Source organism: Microchirus variegatus, assembly GCF_963457635.1.
Source record: "Microchirus variegatus genome assembly, chromosome: 5".
NCBI classification, from domain to species: Eukaryota; Metazoa; Chordata; class Actinopteri; order Pleuronectiformes; family Soleidae; genus Microchirus; species Microchirus variegatus.
The window spans coordinates 12,239,435-12,264,975 of NC_139806.1; the positions used below are offsets into that span (position 1 = coordinate 12,239,435).

A 25,541-nucleotide genomic window follows, 5' to 3' on the forward strand; every position below is an offset into this window, starting at 1 on the left:
CTGATGCTCACATGTCGACAAGTTATCTGTTCAGAGGTTTGTCTGTTTATAATAATTAAATAATGTCTTCATCAATGGACCTTTTGCACAGCAGCCATTTTGACATGTGTTAGCAGAAGCACAGGTGTTACTGACCAACTTATGCATGGCTCTGTTAAGTTCAAGTCAGTTAACCAGCATGTGCCCTGAAACTGGGGGAAGCCAAATGGAACTCAGCCATCAGTAATTCAATGATTTACCCCTGTGATCTGTCAAAATGGCAGCTGTGCTACAGACCCATAGTGGAGTATACGCTTCAGCAATGATGTAACTCATTTATGTAAGTTAGTGATCATGTATTAATACATTTCTAAGAGAGGATGTAAACTCTGTTTTGGTTTCTTAAGCTCACATTACACCAAGCTGTAATTGGAAACATCCTTTAACAGTCAGTGCAAGTCCTTGGTGGTTTTGTTTATTAGAGCAATTAACTTCAGACTTCTCAAACAGAGCACAAAAGCACCAGCTGCTGTCTGTGAGTGTGTTCTCTAACATTATCATTTCATCAAGAGCAGGGTGTAACCAGACAAATATTTATTACAGGATCAATGGACCTTGAATAGACGCTGATTAGCTTTGAACTGGTTATGTGCAGGACGATTCGAGGTTATTGAAACTCAGAAATGAGAAGAGTGAAAAACATAGAAGCCATTGCGCTTAATAAAACCTTTATTACAATATATGTATCAAGAACAATATTTGGTTATTTAAAATTGGATAAAAACCACACAAAGAGGAATGTCAAGAACTCTTGAACGTCTTCGCTGGTGAGGGAAACATTGGCTACGTTGACCTCGTTGGGTCACCTTTGACCTCTGTGGTAATGGAAACCACAAAATAGCTCAGCAGGTGGGACACAAACGTTGACTATTTCTTAAATCGCATTGCTTCCTGGTACATGGCTTCACTTTACAACAATGAGGAGATATGACGCAGATACATCTAATGAAAAACATAATGCACTGAACAGGTGTGTAACAGAAAAAAATAAAGCAGCACCTCATTTGTGTGTCCTTCATTTGTCAGGTCTTCAGTAAGATTGGGTCACAGTTTATTTAATTCATATAAAACTCAAAAGGAGCTTCAAAGCAGTTGCCGCTGCACTACTGGGTACAATACTGGAGTAAAGCGGAGAAGGATGCATGCATATGCGTGAGATAACATGAGAGCAAGATGAGCTCTATATGAAGGGAAGCATGTGTGGGAATCTGAAATTAGATTTTCATTTGACAGAAATGAAACTGGCACAAAAAGCTGCTTCTATGTTTTCATCATAATGGATTCTCCCAGCAGAGTCCATACACGGAGCTGATGGACAGTTGAGATGTTTATATGTAGAAGCACCAGCACACTTTGGTTTTCTCAACAGTGTGTGTTAAAATGACTTCATGTGAGTAACTGGCAAATGCGTAACAACAACAAAAAAAGAACCGTGTGTAAATATATAAACATAACACTGTCTGAATATACTTTTATTGTACGTATAAAAAAAAAAGTCTCCAGATCCCACGTGGAGCTGAATAAGGATAGTGGCAAGAAGTATAAGTCGATTCTCTCTGGTCAAAGTTGAACAGCAGCTTGAAAACCTACGGTGGGAAAGTAACACAATTATATGTTGACATAGAAAATGGACTGTCCCATTGTTGTGTGAAATATGCAGCGCATCTTGCTCCTACCATAGACTTTTCACGCATGGGGGGGCTCTCCCTCATCTCCCTGCTTCTGCATCTGGGCCTGCATCCTGGCGATCATCTCCTGCATTCGCCTCAACTGTGCATTTATGACAGAGGAACAACAACTGCACTTAAAACAAGCCAGGCACTTTCATTTAATCCACTCCCATTTAATTTATGAAGAGTTTCTTCCCTTCATCTGATCTGTCAGTCTGACTAAATGCATCATCATTAATATCCATCTGCTCGTTATAAATATTTGATGCGAAAAGACTGTTCCTGCATTGACTGCTTGGACAGAAACCAGTTGTGAGCATGCATTATTTACCACTTTAACACTTGTATTAAAGGGAAACAAAAACAAAGCAGAAACAGTTGTTTGACTGCTTCACACTGGTATCAACATCCATCCTGAGAGATTTGATCACATGTGGACAGCGTTCAAGAGTGATCATTCACACCTGACATTGATGGAGACCTGGCACCACCGCTTCATTTACCTGCTTTACAATGAATAAATACTGCTAGCATCAAAAATTTCCCTCCCAGATCAGAGGCATGCATCACTAGCATGCACGCAGCAAGCTAGCTCGAATAAAGAGAAACTATCAGTAACATTTGTATGTGTATTTGTGTGTGTCAAATGGAACAGATTTACAAATATGTCAACAATCTGTAGGCAGGAAGAACAAGGAATAACCAGCAATTCAGAGGCTTCCCTGAACGCTGTAAAGACAGGAACGTGTCAGGTTTATGGAGAGAATAATACTTGATCTTTTTGGGAATTGATTTTCAAGCTGCTCACTGCAATGATAAGCCCTCTCTGGACGGCCTGCTCAAACGGTTCTGTATTTTTATATGTCTTTAATCCAACGTGCAGCACGAGAAAAGGATATTGGGAGTTTTCCCAATTTACTTATATTGTAAGTTGTATAGAACGTATGAAACCTTGCATGTTGGCAAAGCTTATGTTCCCGACAGTTTAACAAACAACTTTTACTTATGGCTGTTCACTTATGATTAAATCACACAGGACAGTTGTTGATATAATTCCTTAATCGGGTCATAAAGACTGAAATCAGGTGGGAAACAGCCAGGCTGCTGGTTCTGATCACAAGGTAAAATCCATCTGTTAGCACACTAAAGCACACAGGATTTATAGTCTGTACACACCCGCAAGCTACTTGACATTCAAAATTCCGTTAGGAAACCTGGACAATCAAGGGGAATGCATAACAAACTTTCAATAGTAGTGAAGTGCGAGAACTCTCACCTCAGCCTCCTTCTCCTGCAGGATTATATCCTTGTCCATTTCCTCCGGCTCCGGCCCTTTTCTGTATTGATGGCACATGGTATAATTACCTCTCATGTTAAGGTGTATTCTAAAATGACTGTACAACAAATGTGCATATTAACAAAGAAATCATTCAGAGCAAGTTAAACGTACAGTGAAAGGTTATAAATGTAAAATCACACTGTGCAATGATTTATAAAGCATCACAATGAGTCAGCAGAGTGCTGTGTGTATGCGTGCAGGCCTAAGAGTGCGTAGTGTGCAATTTGAAGAAACATTAAGAAAACATGACAAAAACCACATTGAGAAGGTGAAAAAAGGGGTCAGTGGGTTAGTGAAGCTTTTCTTTCTTACTTCTCTAGAGAAAAGTGCGCATCTACAACAAGTGACTACGAAGAGAGAGAAGCAGCGAGTGCGAGAGAGTCAGGGGAACAGCGTTACCTCCCCCAGATGAAAAAATATTAAATTGTACCTCCAACAGTCCATTCCTGGAACTTGACAAATCAAAACCAGTTGGCGAGGTAATGTGACGACAGTAAAACCACTCCCTTATCCTGGGTTGGCTTAGGAGGAAAGTCTACAAGAATCTTTTTGGGTCTACACCGAGAGTTCAATCATGAAATACCCAAACAATGTTTAAAAGACACACAATAATCCTGTTTACAAATTCTAAATACACTAAAACTACACATGCCATTTCGCTACCAACTACCCACGGAAAAACAGCCCACTACGGACCAGAGCTTTCACTCTACTTCGACCAAAACACCATGACTTAACTGGTATCATTAACATGCAAACTGACGAGTTAGAGCTACTGATCTACAGAACTGATTCCACTTCTGTACTGTGTGACTCACAAAGAGAGAAATTATTGACTGAAGATTCAATCGTACAAGTCATACATATCTTTAATGTGATAAAAGTGTAAAGGCTCTTGTGTGTATCTTTAACTCTGCTGTACCAAATATATATAATGTATTTTCTGTTCTCTGCTGTTTGAGGTGGGGGAGGAGCAGAAAAGCAAGCGGACAGACAAGTACGTACACAGGAGACAGAGGCAGAACATAACCATGGGAGGACAACCTGCCACCCCGTTTGAGGCGGTCCGAGCGGAAATTCTCGTAGTGCAGGTCCTGGGTCACTTCCTGTAGATCCTGCATGTGAGTTCTGTAGATTGGTGGGAAAAAAACAACGACTAAATATTTCTGCAACGATGTTTTGAAAAGTGCATACACTGGAGGAAAGTGTCTAGTATGGAACAGCCCTCATGTTTTATCTCCTCCCCTCCTCGTCTACACCTTCACATAAAAGTTATTGCCAGAGGTCAACTTTTCTAACTGTGCCTAAATCAATCCTATTTCCCCACACTAGCATTCTCTTCTTCCACAAAAACTAAAATAAATACAGTACATTCAGAGGTCAGCAATTTATTACATTCCAATTTAATATTTAAAAGGTCCAGTGGGTACCATTGAAGCTCACATAGAGTGGTCCTCTTGTACATGTTAGTTATGGAGGTCTAGTTACATACATTAACTTGTTTTTATGGTCAAAAACCTCCTAGTTGCTGTAAACAAGCCGATAGAAATTTGTCTTTTCTGACGCTGTGCTGAGCCGTGATATTTCAGACATAAATCTCACCCCCAGAAGACAGAGTGTGTTGTGATTGGCCAGCCAGCGTAGAGCCTTTTCAACTGTCTTGTGATTGGCCAATACCCGGAAGTGACTTATTCCCCATCAGACAGAGTCAGAAGACACTGTTGCTCGTGAAACACCTCCACAACGGACGTTATTCTTCTTCTGCGGTTCAATGTATGCAACCGGATGTGCCCGGACTAGTGCCTGGAGCAGGAGGATCTGCTGTTCAGGAGAACTGCTGTTTACGTAACCTGTTTTTTTTTTAAGAGATCTCGCTGAGCCCGAGATTACAATACAACACAGCGTTCTCAGCAATGGCTGAACTGTTTGTTGAAACTTATGAAACTTCAGGGCTTTGTAAATAAGGTAATGACGCAGATACACACTAAAAAACAGCGTTAATTGGAACTTCCGGTCTAGGTCCGCTTTAAGGATGTTTTATTGGCAGAAATGAATATTCTCAAGTACGTTTATATAACTGTATAAACTAGTTTCATGTTTTAAGTAGAAGCTTCATATGCAAACAAAGGAGATTAACATCCTTTGTGGTAAGCAAATACAACTGTAGTTCTCTTGGGTCGTTGAAAAGTAAGTGATCGGGGAGTCCTCTGCTACAATCTGCAGTCCTTATGTTAGATGTAACAAATTCTTACACACAGGACCATTAAACATGCATGAGCATATCTTATAAGCTCTACCACTCACATAAGCATGGTCCGCAGTTTGAGAAAGTCGTTGTGTTCTGGGTTCTCCACCTCCACCACTCCCCAGGGATACAGGCGGCCCCTCACCTTCTTCCCTTTGGCCTCAATCTGCTGGTTGGACCCTACAACTGCAAACGGGATGCTAGCCTGGAGAGGAAGACAAATGAATGTGTCTCAAGTTCAACCATACACATAATGATTCAATAAATCACTGCCATTTTAAGCTGCGCTGTGCGACCTTTGGTGATTTTCCTTCATCTGAAAATGGGCGCCGTCACGCAATACTACCAGACCTGAAGAAACATTTATCCTGCCAAACTGCTGAATGACCAGGTTTTCTGAGCAGTCTTATTAACTTCTGAAACTTTTCATGGGTGCTTTTACTGCCTCACTTTACTAGCGCAATGCTGCTTTTGCCTCCATATTTCTTGACATTATAAATCACTTTCTGTGTGCAGCACGGGGACGTCATCAGGCGACACAATATTACATTATTATATTGATAAACAGTGAGTCATGTGGAGCCGATAGGCTTAATCAGCATTATGTGAACTTTTAATGATTAGACTCAATCAGGCATTTGATTATATTTAAAAATGATGCAGTAAAGTTGACTCTATGGGGGGATAAAGACTATTTTTATACACGACTAAATTGATTTACCTTGAGGATCCTAGTTTGCTCTTTGAAGTCTTCATCCTCATCTGATTCAGCGTCAGGAAGGTGGTAAATCTTAATACCATGTTCATCAATCTCGTCCAGAATCTTACACAAATAAGAGAACACGGGTTATTATCAGGAATGCGGACAAGTTACAAATCGCTGGTGTCGCACCAACAGTGTGTGGTGTACAGTATTCAGTATGTGTGAATATGTGACAGCTTATGTTCTTCTCAGGAAGTGGAAATGCCCCTCGACAATGAAATGTCTGTTGCTCTCACCCTGCGCTTGAGCCTCTCCCTCTCTCTGAGGGTCAGAGTGTCCGCCTTGGCGATGACGGGAACCACGTTAACCTTATTGTGAATGGCCTTCATGAACTGAACGTCCAGGGGTTTTAGGCTGCTCAGATGTGAAACGACAAGAGATTCAAGTCAGGAATAATGAAAAGCAATGACCAAAATAACTATACATCACATTAAAATGAATCAATCAATCACCCGTGGCCAAGTGGGGAGATGAAATAGAAGCAACAGTGAACTCTATTGTCGACAATGTGTCTACGGTTGAGCCCGCTCTCGTCATGAAGGTAGCGCTCAAACTGGTCATCGATGTACCTGATAATAGTGCTGAAACTGGGTGGAAGAAATTAGGTTTTATTAGTATATTGTACCAGAAAACCACCCAATGAATAACAAAGAAGAATCAAATCAAAACACAGGTGGAAATAAATTATGAAATAGAAATAGAAACAATCCTATATAATACAAAAACAATACGATTCTATTTCATACCAGTCCTGGCTGTTGATGGCATCTCCGTATCCCGGTGTGTCCACCACAGTGAGACGGAGCTTGACTCCTCGCTCCTCAATTTCTACTGTCGACGCCTCAATCTGAACCGTCCTTTCTATCTTTTCTATTAAGAGGACAAAATAGATCATAATGTGATAAACAAATTAATACATACAAGGGCACAGCCATATCAGGATTTTTACTGAATGGCTTGAATTTCATATTTTTGATATTATAAGTACTTGTAAGTAGAGAGACCACTCAGTTTGAAATAAGGAGGCTACAATGAGGTAGGGATGTATTAGTATGTGTTACCTCTTTAGGACCCTTTTGGCATTAACACTGACCATGTCAGGTTCAGCAGTCATTTGTAGACCAAAGCCTGGTTCTAATGAGGGAGAACCTCACTTCTGAGGAACTGTTAGGTTTTGGACTAAGATTTGAATTTGTTAGATTAAGATTAGGGTTAGACATTTATTGGCTATGGTTAGGGATAGGGCTTTGTTTGGGCTGTCCAAATGGAGTGTCCTAAGAAGAACATTTGTGCAAACCTGTGTGTGTGTGTGTGTGCATGCGTTACCTGCTGCTCCAGGGATGACTCTTTCAGGGTAAAGGTCAGTGAGAAACAGGCTGTTGATCAAGGTAGATTTTCCAAGTCCAGATTCACCTTTAAATATGAGGAGAGGTCGGGGTGAGAAAAAAGGTTGTGGTGAACTTCTTATGCAGCTTTCAGTTTCAACAACAAAAAAAAGAACAGAGACAGGGCTTCAGAAAATAACACATCTGCCTTTGACACACACTCAATCGCACACCACACGGAAATACTTCACCATTAATCTCATCTCATATCAAGTGGCTTATTAAATAACCCAGCACCTAAGCAAGCAGTGTGTGTCCATAATCAGTCAGCAGCAGAGGAAAGAGGAAAACACTGGTCTCAGTTTCCACAATTTGTACAAACTAACATAACTCCATATTCAGATGAAAATCTGCAATGAAGTCAAGGTCATGACCATTCTTCTTATTTCAGCTTCTCCATTTAGGAGGTCGCCACAGCAGATTATCTGCCTCCATATGGCTGCCTTGACACAAAGGCAAAAAAATGTGCACAGTTTTTGTTGTCCAGTTTGATCAAACGTGTGTATAAATAGCCAAAAACACACAAACTCATGAGAAATCCATTAAACATCATGTCAGTTTTGCAGTAAATCAGAATGATTTCATAAAACGACTGCTTCATCCCCACTACTTTGTTGTTGTTTAAAAACGCACACATACTGTTCTGGATACGCCTGTCGTCCACTGATTTATTTAGAAACCTGGGTCACACAGAGGGTCGAAACATTAAATGAGTGTTGTTGCAACGGGACCAGCAGGCCGTGTCCACTGTATGAATCAGTCCCTTGAGGCCACATTCCTCTCTGGTTTATTTTAAAGCAAAGGGATGAGCAGTGTTCACGGGCTCTCCTCCCCTCCCCCTTATCAACAAACAGAGGTTCACACAGTCACAGCACTCCCATCCAGCAGTTTGAACTGCTGCTACACAGACACCAGCTGAGCAACTACTCTGTAATGTGACATCAGCCATTTCAAACAGCCCAAAGTGGCTTTTTTCCACACCAAGGCTAAATCCGAACTCCTCCATTTTCATTTTAAAAAAAACACATACATTCTTCCAGAGATATGCCTATTGTCCAAAGATCCCAGTGTGTTTTTGTTTGAAAACTCCAAACTCCAGGGTTGCATTTTATTATAAACGAACAAAAACAGAAACCATAGGAAACAATGACATGGTTGCCTGCACTCTCTTCCTGATTGGGTCTCATCAGCCACAAACAAAGGGCTCTATTTAAACAATTACTTTCAGACGTTTTGAAATGAGAACGCAGTATTGATGCATTAGTGAACACAGCCAAACTTACTCTCAACATATGCAAGACTCTTATGGAGCAAGACCATAATTTATAAACAAAATAAACGTTATATCAAAAGTAGAAAAGGTCTTAAAACAGCGATGACACACTCACCTACCACCATCAGTGTAAACTCAAATCCCTTTTTTACAGACTTGCGGTGAACCTGATTAGGCAGGTTGGCAAATCCAACGTACCCTGGGGTTTCAGGGTTGGTGAATTGCCCCTGCTGTAGTAAAAAGAACAAAAATAGAGAGAAGAGTAAGAAATCACTAACATGTTTGGTGACAGTTGTAGATAATTATTACTCTAGCTGGACATTATCCTAGCAATATTATAAGCAATTATAAACATAGTAGTTACTGAGGAGATTTCTGTTCTTGAACAAATGGAGTATTTAAGAAAAGCAACACTGACTTCACTGCAGTCTACTTGCTAAACACATTTCACTCTGTATTCCAGTGTTAATGGCTCTTTACTAAACAGAAAAGACAGAGCTCCTGTGACACACTGGCAAATTCACTTATAAAAGCACATTACTTATTTAGTTGGCTCTTTTTTGACCACATACTCAGGTATTATTTATAAACCCTCCTTTCCCCTTCCTTTCAGCTAAGGTCAGGACTGATGGGACAGATAAGCAGTCAGTGTGTTCCTGTTCTGCCTTTGGGCCAATTGACGAACATAAATCCACATCAGTGAGTCATGTGGATGAAGAGCAGCACAGTGAGCATCTGCACGAGTCACTGGGCATTCAACAAGTAACTAATATTCATGTTTTTAGTATCAACACACTGCAGAAAATAACACAAGAAAGCACAGAGGAAGGGGGCTTATCATTAACAAATAGTTCTCATCATTAGTAATACTATGCAATGAAACTAGACACACAGTCACACAGAAGGAATTTGATGAAATGTTTTTTTTCTGAGACTCACCTTCATTTTGTCAGCCTGAGACATTTTTCTTCTTGTTAAACCTAAATGATAACAGATAAAGATTTAAATGTACCGTATTTATTTCCATGTAATCTTAATGTGTTAGTTCAGGCCCGAGAACTGGTTAAAGTGAAGCTGAAAAGCGGGTAATTTATGCAGTCACACACTTATACAGACCTGACTGTGTGAGAGACAGGAAGTGTGCTTTGTGAGAGTGCAGCGTGTCACCACAAAAAAAGTGATGCCTTTTCCTGCCATCCACATTACAGCTGCGTCCCACTGTAATACTATATGATCTAAGGGGATTAAGATGGGTTTATGCTTTTAATCCCAATAACTGATGTCATAAATCCTCAGCTTTGATGTTGGCTGTAATTCTGTGTTGTTATTATGTTGCTTTGATTCAAATAATACCCCTAATAGAGGAAGAGGAACACACCAACAGTGTGACTGGCTCACTTATGCCATACATACACACATATCGCAAAGCAAACATTTCATCAAGGGATGAGAAAAATAAGGCATTTCCAAAACATTTTCTTTAAAAGGACACACTTCATAAATATAACAATATAACAACAGAAACAGCAATCATTTAAAACAGGGTTCCCAAAGGCTTGTTATTATAATTATTGAATCACATATTGTGTCTGACTGTTATGTTGCCATTTCTGGAATACCTAATATCACAGTTAAATAGGGACGGCTAGCATGTCCATGATAGTTTACATTTATCATTATTACAGTTAAATGAACCACAGTTTATCAAAATCGCAATATGGTCTCTTGCAATTTTCAAATCACAGGAGTAGCAATATTTCTTAAAGCCAAAATGTGTGTCAAATTACAATTTTAGATCAAATATTGTCCCAACCTATAAACATAAGAAAACAGTAAACATTGTTCAGCCCTTCTACTAAGTATAATTATATCACTATGACTTTACAATAAAAAATACTAAGCAAATGCATTTTACCCAAACCCTGGACATTGACTAGTTTAGAGTAAAGTTTAAGATAGTTTTAGAGAAGAGAGAGGCAGATAAATCAGATCTAGCATGTTTCACGTTCACCAGCACAGATATGTCGATTACCCGAATAACCGGTCAATTCGCATCGGCTACTTTCACATAACGGCAACAACTAAGAGGGCGTCACATGGGCTGGTGCTCACATCCGCCTTTAACGGTTATTTCATTGCATTTCGTCTTGAAAAGGATTAAAAAATGAGCCCAAATCAGAGCTAACTCCTCAGCTAACAGGCTTCGCTAGCTGCTCAGAAAACTTGGTGGACGCTTTAGCGTCGCTCACTAACTAGCCGAGTAGCTTCCCCTGCAGGATGTTCACTTAAAGGCTAATAATGTTAGCAGCAGGCGTCGTCGTCGCTTGAGCTGCCAGACCGCGACCCACACAGCCATCGGAGGCATGAATAAGTTATGAAGGAGAGAAATCAGTGGTGTTACCTCACAGTCCTGACAGTTATAGAGAGCGACAGAGTGGCTGGAAGCTGACGATGAACGGAGGACTTGGCGGACACCTCAAATTCTTCAGATTCCACCGATGCAGCTTCCTTTAGCACATACACACACACACAGACAGAAGGACCACAATGCACCGGGCGAGAGGAACGGCAAGACAGACTTGTCCAATGTCCCTCAAAGACAGAGACAGTGAGAGAGAGACTGCTGCTCACTAATCTTCATCTACTACTGCATCAAATCATCTCATCACAAATAAACTTTGGTGTATGAACCAAGAAGAATAAATACAGAAGTTAGGCACTTTTTACCTTAAAGCTGCAGTGTGTAACCGTTTTGGTGAACATAAATTAGGAAACAAAATATTGTAATCTGCATCGTTCCATCATCGTTAACTATTTGGATAATTGGGTGTTTTTTCAATAATTAAAACAAAAATGTAAATTTGATGGTTTGTTTTACATACAGTATGTGTTGCATCAGACTGGGTTAACGTCTGTTAGGAACAATACATGACAAGCTGTTATGAACAAACCACAGGTGTAAATAATACAATTAATTATCACTTTAGTTGCTTCTTTTCTGCCTCTGCTTTGAGCACTTTGCACATCAGCCATTTTGACTGCATGTGGATTACAGTAGGAAAAGCACAGGTGTAAATAATCAAACTAATGATGGCTGAGTATTGAGCTTCTTCAGTTTCAGGGTGCATGCTGGTTCCACGCTGCCCTGACTTACATGAACTGAGCAATCATTAATGTGATTATTAACACCTGTTAAACATGTGAAAAGGCTGCTGTGCTCTTTGTGTGTACTAGATTAAAGCATTTCATAGAAACAAATGATTACAACTACAAACTGCCTGCCTAAACATACACAACCCAAAAATAATTATACCCAAAAACACACATTATATAATAACTGTAACTACATTTTGACAATTAACAACACAGTTAAACTAACCCTATTTTATGTTAGTAACCTCATAGTCTAGTACAACAAATCATAACTGCAGATACAGGAAACGCTAGTTGGGAGCTTCTTTTTTTATTTTCTTTAAAAAAAAAAAAAAAATTATACCTGCAGTAATGAACGGTGGCCTGAAGGGGGAGTCAAGGCTCCCTGTTAAACTCCAAAGCGAGTTCCACAAACGCTTAACTTTATGAACATCATAGGTCTAATTAAAGCAGACGTGGCTATTACAGCTTCTTGCAATATGGTCCTTTGTAAATTAAGCTACTTTGTGAGTTAAAGAAGGAACTTTGCTGACGTTCGCTCTGACTACACGGGCTCAGGGATTACGATATAGGTTAGCTTATCAGCTAACACTGTTGAAGTAATGTTCCAAACGCTAACTTGACGAGGTGCCCTGTACTTTTTTGGAAGAACGGTAGAAAATACAATATGCTATATAGTATATAATATTTGTATATATATGGACATATTTCCTATTGGAAGCGTGGCTCGTTGGTCTAGGGGTATGATTCTCGCTTTGGGTGCGAGAGGTCCCGGGTTCAAATCCCGGACGAGCCCAATTGTTTTGCATCTTTTTCATTGCAGTAACAATGTAGTCACATTTTTGTCATATCTATACTTCTATATTAATCACCAAGTATTAGTCATGTAATGACAAAAAGACAAGTGTATGGGACATAGGAGGATGGATTTCAACATTATATGATATTCTATTTCCAAACCTTAAACCATAGGGGTATTATTTTCATTAACAAGCTATTACCTGGATATTGGAAATGACACGATATTAGTGTAACATTATCTCCTTATGGCCACATTATTTCCAGAGTTAATAGTTGGTACTTGTGTAAATACAAGGGTGATAAGGAAATACTATTCAGACAAAGCTGTGTTGATTTGAGGCCTCTTCACTTTCTCTGTAAACTTAGCATCACCTGTGCAAAAAGGGAAACTCATCTGATTTCCAAGCACAAATAATCAAAACAAACCCTGTTGTACATATATATCTCTCTACTGGGTCTTAATCACCAACGTGTGTTTATTCTGTGTGCATTCTCACTCTAGAGGCAGTGGAGGAACATCAGACGACTTAAAAATACACTCACTTAACGCCTTTCTGTCTTGGCTCAGCGGGGGCTTATTATCTGAGCTTTGCAGTTTTAACAGCATCTGTGTTTCCCTCCCTCCAGTCTGGCTCAGCCTCTGCTCTGCTCAACATGAGACCAGCAGATACTCGGTAAATACCAGTCTCTTTCCTCTCTACAGCAAGCATATCATCACCACGGGAGCTTCGCCACTTCCATTATTTCCATAAGCCTCTTAGTGGCACCATGTTCTGTCATTTGCGGAGGCTGGTTCTTGTAGCCACCCCCTTTAAAATATGGTTCTTGTTCTGCTATGAATAAAAAGGATCGTTTTTAAAATTCCCATTTGATTAAATTGATGCTGTAATCCCATTTCTCAGCTGTGAAAGGCTATACCAGTGTTTTCATGTCTTGAGTTTTGATATGTCCTCTTCCTGGGAAGTCACATTTCCATCCATCTCATACACTACATTATTTAAAAAAAATAAAAATAAAAATAACATGACCTTCCCACACACTACCATCACCTATTACCTTTACCTTTTTTACATGAATTTTTAATTATATCCTATATTTTATTTTGTCTGATCTTGTCTGTTTATATCAGCGTTGTTTCATTTGACTACATTTATTTTGTGTCTTGAGGGTTTTCAAAGGCACTTTTAAATGATGATGACGATGATGATTATTATTATTATTATTATTATTATTATTATTATTATTATTATTATTATTATTATTATTATTATTATTATTATTATAATTAATAATGACGGTATTTTTGCAGACCCACTCACATAAGAACTCATTGGACCCTAATTGACATCAAGAAACATTTTTGTTTGTGTGTCTCATAGGAGAACCCTTTTTAGCTCCAGCGTTAGGAACCCTTTTTAAACCCTTTATTCAGGAAAGGGGTTTTAAAGGATTATCTGGATCAAAATGGTTCTTACTGAAAAACCCTTTCTTGGGGAAAGGGTTTTTCAGAAGCAAATGGTTCCAGGTAGAACCTCAGACCTTGTAGAAGGACCCTTTTGGAACCCTTATTTCTAAGAGTGTGCTTTAGTAAAGGTAATATTAAATATGATTGAAGCCTGACAAGATAAAGATAACAGAGGGAAGACCTCCAGTCTTGCAGGAGCCGCTGGAGCCAATCCCAACTGACATAGACTAGTCCAACATACAGAAATAAACAACTATTCACTCTCTCGTTCACACCTTCGGTCAATTTAGAGTTTCCGTTAACCTCTGCATGTTTTTGGACTGTAGGAGGAAACAGGAGATCCTGGAGAAAACCATGCATACACAAGGAGAACATGCAAACTCCACACAGAAAGGCCAAGTATCCCAATACTGAAAATCCCAGTTGATCAGCACCAACAGATTTTGAAGATGTTATGTTGGACCAAAGACAATTTTCCACAATGTGTACAATAAAGATGAATCCAACCTAACTATAGCACACACTGCTCAGCCTCCTCCGCTCTGCATCAGCCATTCAGCTGGATTCTGAGCATCTGAAACATCTTCTCTTCATTCACAAGTTTTTGCATTTAACCTTTTAAATCTCCAGCTCAATACAATAACGCCTAAGAGCCCTGGTTCTGTTTCCTTCTCCCTCCATCACCATCCCATCATCACCCCGTCTGTCATTTAAAGTAAGCGGCCATCTGCTTGGCTGGCACCTTTCACTTTTCAAGCAGCACTTAATTTACTGCAGGACATTTTAAATCTCCTGCCTGTGTCACACTGAGTCGCTGACAAACGCCTGGTTGCAAATGTATCTCATTGACTGCTGACTCGGTCGTATTACAAGCCGCCTGATAATGTGCTCCTCAGGTTTTATCCGCAGATGTTGGAGGAAGTGTATTAATTTAGTCTGGATAGGGCCTTATGAAAGCACACTGGCTGACAGAGCGAGCACATCAACCCCCCCGTCCCCTCGCTCTCGCTCCCTCTATTTCAGCTTCTCAGGATTGAAGCTATATCTGCCACAGAGCCAAAGCATATTCAGCCATCAATGTGTCAAATGGAAAGCTATTAAAACTTCTTAACTTTTCCTAAGTATCAGGAGAATAAGCACAGGATTTAGTGAAATCCCCCCCCCCCCTCTCCAGAGCATGGATTTTCCCCCTGAAATGTTTCCTAATGGAACATTCAGAAGTGTCAGAAACTCTTGTCAGGCTTGTGTGACGTGAATGTGTGCTGTTTGATTCCCAGTGAATTTATTTGGAGCTGAAATGACAAAAACTCAAACATGAATGCTTCGGAACTTTCCACACAATCAAATAAGAAGTCATTCACTAGTTTACAATAGTATAATTCCAGTGTAGAGTGAGTGTAGGTTTAGTTTATTGAGGTTACTTAGTTTATTTAATACTCCACAATGGTCTCAATGGATTGGGGAATTATGCCGACGTTTACTGCAATGTGCAGAAAAGCACAACTCAGTGAGGAAACACATTAACACGAGAGGCTCAGGGTCTTCATCTCATCAAAAAAAAAATGATGTTTTTCTGTCAGCGAAGACACTGTAAATAATGGGACCAGGAACAAGTGATTCTAGTTCATATTCATTTTCTCTCACTCTTTATATTTGGCCAAAGGTCTGATTTAGGTTGGTTTATTTTGTCATACACAGTGAAAAATTATCATCTTTAAACTGGATATTGGACAATGAAACATCCAAAAATGGAATGAATTTAACTAGGATTCATACACTTTATCCAATTGAAGCACTTGTAAAGGTCAATCTTCAGACTTTTCAAGCATCGTAGGGCTGTGGTAAATTTGTACATATTTATACAAATATATACATTTTTAATGACATTAAATGAGAAGGTATTATGCCATAAACAACCAAAATTGTGTTTCATAAAGAATTTTTTTTATATAACACTGAAAATGTTTGAAAGAAGGGAAATAGTCTCATTAATTCATCTATCAGTTTGGCTTGTGATTTATCATTTATTTGCCACTGCAATGGTTCGCTGAAATGTGCCCTTAATGCAACAATAACAAGGCAATCAGCGATGGCAGACTTCACCTCATTCATGCAACAAGCCTCTGGCGGCCTCTGTTGGTCGTATTGGCAAGTGCAAGTGTGGAAGTACAAACAAACAGACAGACAGACACACACAGCCACTAAAAACAATCCTTCACTCCCACTCCATGAGTGAAGTGATTAGATCAGTTTGTATATTTTACAGACTTCAAAGTTCAAGGCAATAATAGCTAAAAATTTTACTTTCTATCAGTGTGTGCACAGTCAAAATGGTCAAGTCAGCTTGACAAGGGAACAACAACACAATAAGATAGTTAAGAAAGTTCATGTATATCCTTTGTTGCTATAATATCATGTCATATCATTTTCATCACATGGTGAGATTAAATTAATTTATCATCTATCCAAAATGTGATCTACTCTTGGTGAGTTTTAATAAATAATAGACACTGCTGCAGAACTGACACTAATATAAGATCCAATATACTGCAGCATCTGAGCAATGTAGTCATTCAAAGAAAATACAATGAAATATATCATAATTTTTCAGTTCATCACTGCACTTGATTAGTATCAGCATTTTCTTTTCTTTTTTCCTAAGCATGTCGTAGCATGTTTTTATGTCAGCCGTCGGCACACTGGGCACTGGCCCAAGCGTCCGCTCTGTCTCTCTGTGTCATCTTTCATTTCCCTTTCACCCCCAGGTCTTTCTGTACCTGTCAATTTCTTTCTACACTGTGACTTCTTAATCCACCTGAGTGCATGGAGGACAGTTTTGACATAAGAAGAAAAGATAGACTCCTGAGGAGAGGACCAGTATCTTTAGAGCCTGGGGGATAACCGGATTACGACAGCCATTTTGTGCCGCTGGCAGTTTTTCTTATTACAAATTTCCCCCTCCCTCCTTCATCCCTCCAGAGTTGAAATGGTGCTCTTTCCTAAGAAGTCGACCCAAACACTGAGTAGGACACAAACACACATACTCTCTCCGTGGTTCTCTCCTCACAACTAAAGCTGATGGTTTTGTGCAGAAATAAAAGTGAATGTTGACAAATGCAGTAAGAAGTCAGATTAGATAGTATCTCATAAACTGCTCTTTACGTGCTCCACCGCTAATGTTGTTGTCCTCAGATAGTTTGTCTCTTTCACTGTTGTCAAACTCTCTCTCTCTGTTCCCTCTGTGGTAGTAATCAGTGTCTCTGTGTGGTAGTGGGGCCCTCCTGTGTGCCAGGCCTGGACCTACAGCACGGTAGATAACAGCACAGCTATGGGGAGACAGATCAACTGTCTGACCCCTGCTGCCACTCACTTTACCCCACCAGCCCGTCTGCTCTGAGGAAACCCACGGGGGAAAATAAAATTCTCTGAAAGCGTCTTATCATCCCCACAGATGACGCGGTGTGCACGGCTGGATCTCCTGTGTCCATTTATTTTTGTCTTTGAAGGGGCCCACGGGGCCATTGATTGGGGAGGTAAATGAAATAAAGGCGCCCTCCTCTCCTGATATCAAAGTTTATCGCCGCTAGAAAAGAAAAACAAAAACACCTAAACCCAGAGTTTCATCTAACTGCCACGGGTCGGTCTGCAGAGAAAACGCATCAAGCCTCCGTCATGGTAATAATCCTGTTTGCAGAAGCCATTTTGGTTGCCTTTGTGGCCTGGACACTCAGAAATCCAGAGAGTCGTCTGTATACAAGCCCTGCTTCCTGAGGGTATACGCTCCTTACAATAATCCCCTGTTATTACATATATATATACATACATATATACAATATATACTATATATAGTTCTCAAGTTGTTGCTCAGGCTTTTCTCCATCAATGTCATTTCAATAACAGATGAGGTGGTTAAACCATATTTGATCAGATAAGGTGTAGTCATTATGAAAACTGTAACAATCAATGCAGGGAGATACAGCTATGATTAATATTGATTTTCTAGATTATGGCAGAGGGAAAGGTGAGCCACATGTGAGCAAATTAATATATATATATACCTGTATATGGCACACCTGCATGGCATCATGTGAAAGAACTGGAATTATTTTAGTCAATTTTGAAGTTTTGTCTCTGAGGAATCAAATGTATACATATGTGGGTTGATTAATGGATTAAAGCAATTTTTGTAGTAATAGCATTAAGTGAATTAAAAATGTAAAAAAGTGGCACAAGGGTATACTTCTTGTCTCTGGAAACACTGAAACAAATGTCTGTATTTGTGCTGTAATTACTGTGTACTATTACTATTACTGTTGTTATCTATTCGTATATTTTCTAGTATATTGATTTGGAGCCCCGTTTTTGACGTAAAGTGAATTGAATATAGTATTTTTTGTTTGTTTTGATGTCATCATGTCTGGGTCACATTACCTGCGTATTCTAAAGTCTCATTTTAACAACAACTTAATGGAATTAATATCATGCAATCAAAAATCTAAACTTTTTTAATTGCTACTTTGGGAACACATTTTAAAAAGGACTTGAGATGAAAGGCTTCAAAATGTCGTGGAGTAAACAAGTTAAAAATTGATTTGAATTATTTTTAATTTCTGCTTAATCCACTTATTGCTAAAAACAAAATAAGACAAAGTCAGAGAGCAGCTGTGTAGAAGTGACTGTAGGTGGCAGTGAAGGGTGGTTGGAGGCTATTAACAGCCATAGTGTTTCTAAACTGCTGAATGAAGGCTTGGTTTAATAAGATGGTTAAAATAACTTAAACATACAGAAACGTCCAGTGAGAGCTTCTGAAATAGACTTCATTATCGGTTAAACGAGACATATATGGCTCTTTATAGGATTCAGTGCAGCTGTGGTTAAAAATATCTTCCATGCAGCTTCCACTACACCTTCTAATTTGAAGTTTTCTGCTCATGATGACTTTCCCTCCCTGTCTGTCTGTCTGTCTCAGTGGAGCCTTTGAAAACTAAAGAGGAGGAGGGCCCTTACAAGTGTTGTACAGACACTTTTTGTGTGAAGGGATTACAGTTCAAGCTCTCCCTCATTCTCATTGGCTTGGCTCGTTGTGACAGTGGTGTGGAGATGAGTGGCTGACATGTCCAAGCATCATCCATAACGAGCTTCCAACTATAGGTCCAGTGTGACTCCCATTCATGCACCAAGCAGGCTGTTTAGTTCCATACTTGGTCAGTTGGTCATTACAGGATCAGACAGATCATTCTTCAGTCAGTCAGTCAGTCAGTCTTCTGCAATTCTCTGTCACTTTCCCTTTTACGCACGAGGGGACCATGCGCTTTTTGGAGAGGTGACTCACTTTAAAGTGTGCACTTAAGTTCATGTGCCAGTTCCCGAAATGGCAAAACCTTTAGAACACATCAAGAGACCCATGAACGCCTTCATGGTGTGGTCCAGAGGCCAGAGGAGAAAGATGGCACAGGAGAACCCGAAGATGCACAACTCTGAAATCAGCAAGAGACTCGGCGCAGAGTGGAAGCTGCTCACCGACTCCGAGAAACGCCCGTACATCGACGAGGCCAAAAGGCTGCGAGCCCAGCACATGATGGAGCATCCGGACTATAAATACAGACCGCGGCGCAAACCGAAGAGTCTCCTGAAGAGGGACAGATTTGTTTTCCCGCTGCCCTCTTTACTCGGAGAGGCAGCCGAGCACTTGAGGGGATTTTCCATGGACTCCTTTCTCGTCCCCGGGGATAAAACCAGAGCTTTCCTCGCTCCTGCCTCTTCCTCCTCTTCCTCACCCTTCTCTCTGCTGGAGCCGGTGGCGCAGTTCAGCACCGGAGCTGTCCAGCGGGTGACTGAGATTCACTCTCTGCCCTACAGCGCGCACAGCTTTGGCCACCAGACTGGTGGGATTGGAGGACTGGTTTGCCCCGGACAGCACACCCACACCCACCCGTCACACTCCAGCCCGGGATACGTGCTGCCATGTAACTGTAGCGCCTGGTCTGCGGCCAGTTTACACCCTCAGGTGGCGTATGTTCTCTTCCCCGGGGGAATGAACAGGAGCAGCATGGACTCTTTTACTTCACCCAGCTCCAGCGTGCAGAGTGGGTAGGAAGACGCACAGTCTTTACGCACAGGACCTCTCCAAAAATCAAACTGGCTATATATGTATTCTAGAATTTTACCAGCGATACTGTTCAGTTTAGTTTAACATCTAACTGTGATGGAGAAATGCAATGTTTCTACAGACAAAAACGTCAGTGTTTGCTTCTGCTGCGTCACTGCTCAGTCCATGCAAATGCAGGGTCCGGGTTGCCAGATTGGGTGGTTTCCAAAGGTTAAATGTTTCAATAAATCATTGAATTTGTATTTATTTATTCAGATGAAAACGTTTTTTGAGAGACTTTCACAAAGAAACACGTAAAAACCATCAAAATTGTGACTTAGTTGCTTTTCAATTACTAATGTTGATGAGAAGTTTAAACTTTCTTATTACTGCTTGTATTGGGGTTCATTATGGTTTCATTACTGAGGTGTCATGTTTGTCATGTCAGGTATCAGCTGTAATGGAAAAAAACTTGGTGGGTATTAATAAAGATAAGGTGGAGAAGTACCAAACATTTGTTGTAATGATGTGACAATCTGAGGAGTCGAATATAAAGCTCCTGAACTGAGTGAAGTGGTGAAAAAGTCAGCTTATGACAAAGGACATCTACAGTGTCACTGACTGAAAAGGAATCCAGGATGTTATAATCACGCAGTCATCATCCTAAACTGGAGGTGGTTAATATTTGCCATTTTCTCCATAATATGAAAATAATGCAACTTGCACATTTTGTTCTCAAGGACTTTAGTACGACTCCTAAAACTGTATTATTATTATTTGACACAGTTTAATGTCATGTGTTTAAGATGTAGTTGATACATTAGTTTTTATTTGAGTTTAACATAATGTTTATCCTCTGTTCAAACACTTTGAGATCAAACACATAATCGCAATTCATGTTTTACCCCAGATGTGTGAACTTTTTGTTGTTTTCCGTCCATAAAAAGATTTAAATACACAATTAATCAGGATTTTTTCAGCCTCGTGTTATTTGAATACTTTGTCTTTCAGTTTATGAGATTGTCTGCACATCAGCATCATCTCACATAGCAGCAAACTCAAAACCTTACATCAGTCAGTGATTGAGTTTCCCGTGGTTAGAAGGGATTTCAAGCCAAAAAAAAAATGCAAATCAAATAATCAGCAGGATTTTTTGTTGTTTGTGAAAGAAGCGCAGGGTTCACAGCATGTTGAGTTAAGAGGAGCAGATAACAAGATGCATTCAAAGACCCTGGGGAATTTCATCTCTTCTGTGGAATCTACAGCAGAGGTTTCAAACTCACGGCACGTTCAATCCATTTTCATGTGGCCACCACTAACATTTTTTGCATTATAAATAAAACATTATATAACTATATATCATCCCATGTCAACACAGAGACTTTTATTTTGAAAATCTGTGAAATATCAATCATTACAACCAGTCAGACTAGATGCTCGGTGGCCCCAAGGTCATTTGAGTGTTGATCTACAGCATCTTGACCTTAGACCTTGACCTTGCAGAAGTGATGAAACCTCCACTAACTGAATACCTGCTGCTGCCACCTTGTGGTAATAGAGGCACCACATATTAGATTGTCATCAGAGTAGAATTAATAGTTTTATCATTGGAATTGTTGATCAAATGAATATTATCTTTTTAATATAATTACAACAAGTCACATTAACCGTCCAACCTTTTATAATCGAATTGAATCATAAAATGTCCATTCTCCATCCCCCGGTATTTACATTTAATACAGTCACATATCTTTTAGGTGCCAGGTGCCTATCAACACTGTGTCCACACATCTAAATGGAAGGCCGCCCCACCCATCCTGCTGTAGACTATCACCCACTGCGTGAAACTAGAACTGCCTCCACCCACCGTCGCCGCCATGACTACAAAGTGCCACTTTTGCCCTGTGTCATTCTCCACCTGCACATATACATACATACATACCTGCTCATTTTTGGCTCAAATAAATCATAATATTCAAATTATTAGGATCTTTATCTCAAACTGGACCACATATTTAAAACACACACATCGAGTTGCTCAGATTTCTGAAGGTGAAGACAACAATGGCGCCTGCATCAGTCCTGCAGAATGGGGGATTTTTTTTGGGATTGGTCGGCGCTGCAGCTCTGATCGCAGCCACCGCCACGAACGCCTGGAGTGTCAAAGACAGGCAGGGGGACATCGTAACGTCTGTTTACACCTACAAGGGTCTGTGGCGGGACTGTGAGACGACCTCGTCTGGACTGACAGAGTGTCGTCCACTCTATGGCCTGCTGGGCTTTTCAGGTAGGAGGAGATTCTCCTGCATGTGTACTGCAAATACATTCATTTAAGATCTTCATTGTCCCAACGATAAAACTCAGTCACACTCTGTCAAAAATATGTCTCTGTGTTGTCTTCCTGAGGACACATGCTACATGTATGTGGAGATTTGTCTGTTCACACAAACTTTTTAGGAGGACGTTCAAGATCCAAACGGCACAAATTCAGTACAGATAAATACGATATGTCACACCAATACGTGGTGTTTGAGATGCTTTTTGTGAAAATACTGAAGACTTTGATTTGGTGCAAATAGGCAACTTAAGGCAAATCATTTAGAGATAAAGTTTCTCAAAAAAGAGGGAAGAAAGATTTTTTTTTCCTCACAGGAATGAGTCAGATTGTTTCAGACAAAGCTTACAACTTCTCCTTGGCAGAACAATGTAGATTTATGTCTTTTTTTTAAAAAAATGTTTTTGATTTTCCTTCTTTCTCCAGCTTCCCCTTGTGCCTGCCTGAGTCAGACCCTCTGCTATCAGTGTTTGCTCTGCACAGCAGTGCATTCTGGTCACTATAATGCACGGCCAGGCCGAGTCAGTCAATACAGTTATCAGAAACAGAGCAAACAACATGCAGAGGGCAGGTTCCCTACAACACACCTCTACTGCTGGAAAGCACCCGGCTGCCACATTATTCAGACATTATTAGGATCTTATCAAGGTTTCACGTTAAAACATGATTAATTACATACAACATCAAGCATGATTAAAAGGCTGGGGGGGATAAGACTCATGGTCTGAGTATTTTTCCTGGATACAGTCCTGGAAACATACACCTCAGCTTTAAAGCAGCAGTGTGTAATATTCTTCCTCTATTTGGTCTTAGTGAACAGAAATTATGTGACACGCAACACTGGGGGAGTGTTTGTGTGTATACACCAGTAGAGCAGCGGCAGGTATCCTGTCAAACTACTGAATGAGATGTAGAATTAAATTCAAAACGCTTTTTAGTCAGACTCTAAGCTGTTTGTAGCCGCTGAGTGCAATTTTGCACTTGCCTCCATCTAAAATCAGAGTCCTGGAGCTGATAGTCTGAACTGGTTTGACACTTGTTTAAAGGTGCCATATGTAAGAATGTGGCCAAAAACAGTTACTTCACTCAAATCGAAAATACCGAGGTCTTTTAGGTTTTGTTTTCTCCGCCATTGTAGCTCAGTCGTAACTGTCAACCCGTGGTTGCTGGGCAGCTGAGACTCTACTGACTGCAATAATTGGTAGAAGGCGGTAGGTGGCGCCACATGCGCATAAACATATTACACGATATTATTCCTGAGTCTCTGTGACATATTAGGAGGATTTTATGGCCAGTTGCTTTAGATTTATTACATAATGCACCTTTAAAGTCACACACTGCAGTTTTAACTGACGTGACTTTGTGGTTGTGCGTCCTCCAGGCGTCTTCCAAGCAGTGCGAGCCCTGATGATCGTGGGCGTGGTGCTGAGCACCATCGCTGTGGCGACGTCACTCTTCTCCCTGACCTGCATCACCATGAACAACATGAACGACGGCGCCAAGGCCAAGATGAGCCTCAGCGCTGGCGTCATGTTCTTCATCTCTGGTAGATGAGTCAGGAACACATACAGTTATGTGAAGCCTTCTTTAAAAAAAAAACACTTTATCATTGTGTCCCTTCTCACCACGCCCACAGGTGTATGCGGCATTGTTGGTGCTTCCATCTACGCCAATCAGATTGTGGCCAGTTTCAGGGCGTACCCCAACAACTACTATGGTGGAGAAGGAATGATGGAGGGAGAGATGGGGATGGAGATGGGAGGTGGAATGGCAGGTTTTCCCAGGTAGGATATTAAACAAGTTTATCCATTATCTACTGCTTTATCCTCCACATGACGGTGGCAGGGGGTGCTGTGCCAATCTCTGCTGACATAGAGGCAATAGGCGAGGTATATAAATGTATTATTTTGCTTATTACAATCTCTATATTCCTCTGTTTGACCTATATATGGCTTTGTTATTAGTCAAGTCAAGTCTACTTTATTTGTAGAGCACATTTAAAAAGAGTTAACATCCTGAAGTGAAGGCCAAGGAGAAGAGGTGGGTGTTTAAAAGGGATTTAAAATGTTCCAATAGTGGAGTCGGATTTAATTTCCATGGGTAACTCAGTCCAAAGTTTAGGGTCAGCTACAGAAAAGGCCTGAAGAAGCCTGTTATTAGACCTCAGAGCTCAGGGTGGGGTGTAAAGAAAAAGAAGTTCAGAGTATAGGTAAGATGGTGCCAAACCATTTAGAGCTTTTAAAACCAACAATAAAATTGCAAGGGCCATAAACACAAAGCACAATAACACACACAAGCAGAGAAGCCAACACTCCAGTGTCCAGTGGAGTAAACACGTATTGTATTGTATTAACATGAAAGCCAGTGCAGGGATCCCAGTTTCCTTAATTAAATATTCGTGTAGCTTTAACATGGTTAAGGAACAATATTACAAAAAGAGCTTCTGTCACACAAATGTAAAAAAACAAGTGGAAATTTGAAAAGTGTTATGTCGTCTTTACCAGATATACATTCGGCCCTGCACTGTTTGTAGCCTGGATAGGAGGCAGCGTGCTGATCATCGGTGGCATCCTGGAGTCACTGACTTTCAGGGAGATGATGAAAGACGAAAGGCCACGGTGAGTCCTACACAGATTCATGTCGATTGTAAAGAGTGAGAATCAGAGGTGTTTCAAAGGAAATTGAGGCAAAAACCAAGCCCTCGGCTGACCTCGGGCCCCCCAGCATTTGTTGAAACACCCTTGATTAAAAAATATACACTTTTTATATTGCATATAAGGAAATATTTGTTCCATTATTGAGGTCTGTGAAGTAATCTTAACTGTACTTTTCACGATGAGCTTCCATTTATCTTTTAGTCACCCAGGAGTCGCTTACAAGCCTCAGTCCCGCACTTAAACCGTCCAGGACCATCAGCATCCAGAGGGCGGCAAGAATTATATGTAACTTTTTAACACCATTATTACATGCAGTTTGCTTGCTTTA

At 40.3% G+C, this 25,541-nt stretch overlaps 3 protein-coding genes across 3 annotated transcripts; 2 read left to right on the forward strand and 1 right to left on the reverse strand.

Moving 5' to 3' along the window:
- Window positions 1–698: 698 nt before the first annotated feature.
- Window positions 699–11,231, reverse strand: septin2 (septin 2). The gene is made up of 13 exons (XM_083890496.1): window positions 11,116–11,231; window positions 9,654–9,694; window positions 8,830–8,944; window positions 7,383–7,469; window positions 6,803–6,926; window positions 6,509–6,643; window positions 6,293–6,410; window positions 6,015–6,116; window positions 5,353–5,498; window positions 4,093–4,176; window positions 2,986–3,046; window positions 1,716–1,809; window positions 699–1,625 (listed from the first exon to the last, which is right to left on the reverse strand). Exons 2-12 carry the CDS (start codon window positions 9,675–9,677, stop codon window positions 1,726–1,728), a joined length of 1,080 nt encoding a protein of 359 aa, XP_083746622.1. The 5' UTR covers window positions 9,678–9,694; window positions 11,116–11,231; the 3' UTR covers window positions 699–1,625; window positions 1,716–1,725.
- Window positions 11,232–19,504: 8,273 nt separating this feature from the next.
- LOC310926801 (transcription factor Sox-14) lies at window positions 19,505–20,227 on the forward strand (the record flags this gene model as incomplete). The annotated part of the gene is made up of 1 exon (XM_083888994.1): window positions 19,505–20,227. The coding sequence occupies one exon, from the start codon at window positions 19,505–19,507 to the stop codon at window positions 20,225–20,227; it is 723 nt and encodes a 240-aa protein (XP_083745120.1).
- A 2,058-nt stretch (window positions 20,228–22,285) lies between these two features.
- cldn18 (claudin 18) lies at window positions 22,286–25,454 on the forward strand (the record flags this gene model as incomplete). The annotated part of the gene is made up of 5 exons (XM_083889973.1): window positions 22,286–22,508; window positions 23,938–24,102; window positions 24,193–24,340; window positions 25,061–25,174; window positions 25,415–25,454. 5 exons carry the CDS (start codon window positions 22,286–22,288, stop codon window positions 25,452–25,454), a joined length of 690 nt encoding a protein of 229 aa, XP_083746099.1.
- Between the last annotated feature and the right edge of the window lie 87 nt (window positions 25,455–25,541).

Coding starts and splice junctions, on each gene's coding strand:
- septin2 (XM_083890496.1), bottom strand. CDS start 9,677: ATGTCTCAGGCTGACAAAATGAAG. Junction 6,117..6,292: donor GGGAGAGGCTCAAGCGCAGG/GTGAGAGCAACA, acceptor TATTTGTGTAAG/ATTCTGGACGAGATTGATGA. Junction 5,499..6,014: donor AGCAAACTAGGATCCTCAAG/GTAAATCAATTT, acceptor CTTCCTCTCCAG/GCTAGCATCCCGTTTGCAGT.